This window comes from Budorcas taxicolor, chromosome 11 (genome assembly GCF_023091745.1).
Source record: "Budorcas taxicolor isolate Tak-1 chromosome 11, Takin1.1, whole genome shotgun sequence".
In the NCBI taxonomy this organism is placed as follows: Eukaryota; Metazoa; Chordata; class Mammalia; order Artiodactyla; family Bovidae; genus Budorcas; species Budorcas taxicolor.
Window position 1 is genome coordinate 152,979,781 of NC_068920.1, and position 6,000 is coordinate 152,985,780.

General features: G+C 41.3%; 1 protein-coding gene across 1 annotated transcript; it reads right to left on the reverse strand.

Annotated features, from left to right (window-relative positions):
- Positions 1-4,807: 4,807 nt before the first annotated feature.
- Positions 4,808-5,761, reverse strand: LOC128056902 (olfactory receptor 1B1-like). The gene has a single exon (XM_052649724.1). The coding sequence runs from the start codon at positions 5,759-5,761 to the stop codon at positions 4,808-4,810; it is 954 nt and encodes a 317-aa protein (XP_052505684.1).
- Positions 5,762-6,000: the final 239 nt, after the last annotated feature.

The window sequence follows — 6,000 nt, forward strand, 5'->3', positions numbered from 1 at the left end:
CTATTTCCCATGAAGTGATGGGACCAGATGCCATGATCTTTGTTTTCCGAATGTTGAGCTTTAAGCCAGCTTTTTCACTCTCCTCTTTCACTTTCATCAAGAAGCTCTTTAGTTCTTCTTTGCTTTCTGCCATAAGGGTGGTGTCATCTGCACACCTGAGGTTATCGATATTTCTCCCAGAAATCTTGATTCCAGCTTGTGCTTCATCCAGCCCAACATTTCTCATGATGTACTCTGCAGATAAGTTAAATAAGCAGAGTGACAATATACAGTCTTGACGTACTCCTTTTCCTATTTGGAACCAGTCTGTTGTTCCATGTCCAGTTCTAACTGTTACTTCCTGCATATAGGTTTCCCAAGAGTCAGGTCATATGGTCTGGTATTCCCATCTCTCTCAGAATTTTCCACAGTTTATTGTGATCCATACAGTCAAAGGCTTTGGCATAGTCAATAAAGCAGAAATAGATGTTTTTCTGGAACTCTCTTGCTTTTTCCATGATCCAGTGGATGTTGGCAATTTGACCTTTGGTTCCTCTGCCTTTTCTAAAACCAGCTTGAACATCTGGAAGTTCATGGTTCACGTATTGCTGAAGCCTGGCTAGGAGAATTTTGAGCATTACTTTACTAGCATGTGAAATGAGTGCAGTTGTGGGGTAGTTTGAACATTCTTTGGAATTGCCTTTCTTAGGGACTGGAATAAACACTGACCTTTTCCAGTCCTGTGGCCACTGCTGAGTTTTCCAAATTTTCTGGCATATTGAGTGCAGCACTTTGACAGCATCATCTTCCAGGATTTGAAACAGCTCAACTGGAATTTCATCACCTCCACTGACTTTGTAGTGATGCTTCCTAAGGCCCACTTGACCTCACATTCCAGGATGTCTGGTTCTAGGTGAATGATCACACCATTGTGATTATCTGGGTCTTGAAGATGTTTTTCACCTACTAGAGTCTGAAAATATTGATTCTGATGGCACTGGGTTGGCCAAAAAGTTCATTTGGGTTTTTGCAACATCTTACAGAAAAACCCAAATGAACTTTTTGGCCAAATCAATACTTGCCAGTTTTTTCATGTTTTGAAGGAGGAACTGCCCCCTGGAGATTCATCCTCTTTTTTTCTTTTCTTTCTTTTGTTGTTGTTCCAAATGCCTCTGCTGGCATTCAAAGTCTCCTGGCTTACAGTGTTTGTCCTTCATCGCAACCTGACCTATCGTCCAATGAATTACCTAATTTTATTCAAGTCTTCACAAATTGGCTTCTAAAATCAATGATAAAAATCTCACCAGACTATTTTGTAGAAATGGAAAGCAAATCTAATATTGACTTGAAAGGAACCATGGGTTCCCAAAACAGTCTTGAAAAATACTGAAGAACAAAGGCGAAGGGCTCATGTGTTTCTATTTCAAAATTTATTTTGAAACTACAGCAATGAAAATAATATAGAAGTCCAGTGGTTAAGACTTCATACTTTCACTGCCAAGGGTCTGGGTTTGATCCCTGGTCCGGGAACTAAGATCCCAAACAAGCCACATGGTACAGCTAAAAATTTAAATAAATAAACACTTTGTGAAAAATACACTTAAAAAAGAATATGGTACATAAAAAATGATAGACATATAGGCCAATAAAATATAGTTGAGAGTCTAGAAAAGACCTATTTATCTTTTCAATTGATTTTTTTTTTCTTTGGGCTGCATGTGTCTTAGTTGCAGCATGTAGGACATTTTGATGCAGTACACAGACTCTTTAGTTGTGGCACATGGGTTCAGTAATTGCCAAGGGCTTAGTTGCTCCATGGCATGTTGGATCTTAGCTCCCCAACCAGGGATCAAACCCCTTGCCTGCATTGCAAGGCAGATTCTTAACCACTAGACCACTAGGGAAATCCCTGTCAATTGATTTTTGACAAGGGGACAAAGAATACTCAGTGGAGAAAGGATCATTTCTTAAACAAATGATGTTGGGGAAACTGAACAAACACATATTAAAAAATAATAAAGCTGAACCTTTGTCCTCCACTGTGCACAAAAATTAGCTCAAATGGATTAAATGCTTAAACATAAGTCCTGACACCATAAAACTGCTAGAAGAAGATAGGGAAGAAGGCCCTTCATATTGATCTGGGCAACTGTATATGACAGTGGCTGTATATAACAAAAGCACAAAGAGCAGAAGTAAAAGTCAAGTGTGACTGCATCGGACTAAAAAGCTTCTGCACAGCTAAAGAAACATTGAAAAGTCAACATACAGAATGTGAGAAAATATTTGCAAACCATAATCTGACAGAATTCAATAACAACAACCAAAAACATCTGATTAAGAAAAACCAATATGGTATTGTAAAGTAAAATAAAAAAAAATTAAAAAGGCAAAAAAAAAAGAGAAAGAAATAAGCATAAGGTCTGAGTAGATTCTTTTTAAAAAGACATCCAAATAGCCAACAAGTACATGAAAAGGTGTTCAACATCACTAATCATTGAAAGTGAAAGTGAAAGTCGCTCAGTCGTGTCCAACTCTTTGTGACCTCATGGACTATTCAGTTCATGGAATTCTCCAGCCCAGAATACTAGAGTGGTAGCGTTTCCCTTCTCCAGGGGATCTTCCCAACTCGGGGATCAAACCCAGGTCTCCTGCATTGCAGGCAGATTCTTTACCAGCTGAGCCACAGAGGAAGCCCAAGAATACTGGAGTGGGTAGCCTGTCCCTTCTCCAGCAGATCTTCCTGACCCAGGAATGGAACCAGGGTCTCCTGTATTGCAGGCAGATTCTTTACCAACTGAGCTATCAGGGAAGCCATTGGGGAAATCCAAACTAAACCCACAACAAAACAGCGCTGCACACATGTTTGAATGGCTATCATCAAAAAGACAAGTGTTGGCCAAGATGTGGAGAAAAGGGAAACTCTTGGGCATTGATGGTGTAAATATAAATTAGTATAGCCACTATGGAAAACAAAAAAATTTTAAATATAACTACCATGCAATCCAGCAATCCCACTTCTGGGCATATCCTGGCACTCCCATGTTTATTATAGCATTATTCAACATAACCAAGATAGGGAAACAACCTAAGTGTCAATCAATGGACAAACAGGTAAAGAAAATGTGATACATATATACCATGGAATATTACTCAGCTATGAGAAAGAAGGAAATCCTGCTATTTGCAGAAACACAGGTGAACTATGAAGACATTATGCTACATTAGGTCAGTCAGAGAAAGACAGTGCTGTATGATACCACTTATATGTGGGATCTGAAGAAAATAAAATCACAAAAACAGAGTAAAATGGTGGTTACCAGGAGTTGGGGTTACAGGTAGAATTGGGAAGATGTTGCTGGTTACCAGGAGTTGGGGTTACAGGTAGAATTGGGAAGATGTTGCTTAAGGGAACAAACCTACAACTAGTAGATACATAAGCCTTGGAAATAATGCACATCAGACTAAATATAGACCATACTGTATCATAAACTCCTAAATTTCTAAGCAACTAGATCTTAATTGTTCCCACCACAAAAGAGAAATGATAATTATATGCTAGAGGGGATACTGGTAATCAAACTATAGTATATAAATGTAACAAATGAACACATTGTACACCTTAAACTTACACAATGACATATGTTAATTATATATCAATTAAATATCAATGATTATCACTGTAAATTTAAGAGATCACAAAATAGAGGTCAATGTCTAGTTCTCGAAAATCTAAGTACAACCAATTTATTTTATCTATTGTTTAAATAGTTCACTGTTTCTTGTATTATGCAGCAAAGTATTTAGCTTGCATTTTCTTCATATATTTTACTTTAAGAAATGTAAATTAAAATTAACTGAAAATATTAGTATACAAAACAGAATTCACATGCATCAGAATAGGACATTCATAACATGAGAAGCCCACGGAAACTGGGGCTCAGGTGTGGAATAATAGAATCATGGCCCCCGTTTCACACTCACTTCTGGGCATATATTTGCTCACTTAATGAAAAAGGTAAGAAATTGACATCTCTATTTACCCAAACTTCTCTCCCACTAACTTTCTCACATACAGCAACCCACTCCCCACAAACCAGCTCACAGAATTCAATGTGACGGTAATTAACTTCACTGTCTTTGCTTTAGCTCAGAATTTCACATCATTCCCATATTTCTGCAACTGGAATTACATAACCCAGGCTTAGTGATGCACTTCTATCCTCTGAAGATAAATGGCCAAAGGGAAAATTCTGGAGGCTTGATAATGAGGAAGCCCTGAGCATGTGTGGCATGAATGCGGGAATTTTCACAGCTGTCAGAGCACCAGATCAACAAGAACTAAAACTGGAGTTCCACAAATTGCCCGGGCCATTCCCCGCTTTCAACTCCAAAAGCAGCCCTGCTCAAATCTGCCCACTTCTTTCTTCATCTAACCAACATGGCTGTTTGTTGTTGCTGTTCAGTTGCTCAGTCATGTCTGACTCTTTGCAACCCATGCACTGCAGCACCCCAGGCTTCCCTGCCCTTCATCATCTCCCAGAGCTTGCTCAAACTCATGCCCATTGAGTCAGAGATGCCATCCAACTATCTCGTCCTCTGTTACCCCCTTCTCCTCCTGCCTTCACTCTTTCCCAGCATCAGAGTCTTTTCTAATGAGTCAGCTCTTCACATCAGGTGGCCAAAGTATTGGAGCTTCAGCTTCAGTATCAGTCCTTCCAATGAATATTCAGGGTTGATTTCATTTAGGATTGACTGATTTGATCTCTTGCGGACCAAGGGACTCTCAAGTCTTCTCCAACACCACAGTTCAAAAGCATCAGGCTAATCAGGAGGCCACTCTCCCTCCTCTAAGCAGCCTATGGAATGCACTCTTGACATCCTTGTTGCGAAGGCTGTACACAAAAGGGTTGGCCAAAGGAGTAATGGACGTGTACATCACAGCAGCCACCATGTCCTGATCCTGAGAGTTCTGGGAAGGAGGCTGGAAGTAGACCCAGATGATGGTACCATAGAAAAAGCCAACCATGGTGAGATGGGACCCGCAGGTGGAGACTGCACGGCGGCGACCAGCTGCTGAGGGCAAACGTAGGATGGTGGCCCCAATGCGGACATAGGAGAGTACAATGAGGGTACAAGGGCCCACCATGAGGAAGCCTCCCTCCAAGAATATGGCCAGCTCATTGGAATGGATGTCAGAGCAAGAGGCTCGCAAAAGTGGTCGGTGGTCACAAAAGAAGTGGAGAAGGTGAACGTTGCCTTCGGCATCCGCAGCCCAGGAGAGAGGCAAGAGGAGACCCACATGCAGCATGGTGTGCACCACAGACACCACCCAACACAAGGCCAGTAAGCGGGCACAGCATTGGCGATTCATCACTGAAGGGTAGTGCAGAGGGTCACAGATGGCCATGTATCGATCCAGAGCCATGACAGAAATAACAAGTGTGTCTGTAACACCAAACACATAGAAGAAGAATAACTGGGCCAGGCAGCGGGCAGCAGGAATGGCTGGGTCATGAGTGACCAGATGGGCCAGCAACTGGGGCAGAATGACTGTGGACAGCCCCATGTCTATAACTGAGAGACCACGGAGCAGATAGTACATAGGTGAGTGGAGCCTGGAGTCCCGGGAGATGAGCAGCACTAAAGTCACATTCCCCATCACGGTGGTCAGGTAAATAGCCAGGAACAGGACAAAGAGGACAACGGGGGGGACTTCAGCTCCTGAGAACATGAGAAGCAAGAACACTGGAGAATGTGAAGCATTAGGGGCACAGCCCATGATGAGTGACAAAGAGCCCTCCTGAAAGAGTTTGAATCAAAAAGCAAGTCATGGGTCATAGGTTACAGCTCATAACAATTCTAGTTAATTTATGTATATTCTTCAAGCTCCTTAAAGACTTAAATTCAACTGAGCACTACAGCCCTTCCTAAGTCTATGACTTTACTCCTTGAATTTGTTATAGAATTTTTTCCTTTACTTCTTCCTTTCCATCCATTCTAATAGGTTCTTCTATGTAA

Coding starts and splice junctions, on each gene's coding strand:
- LOC128056902 (XM_052649724.1), bottom strand. CDS start 5,761: ATGGGCTGTGCCCCTAATGCTTCACATTCTCCAGTGTTCTTGCTTCTC.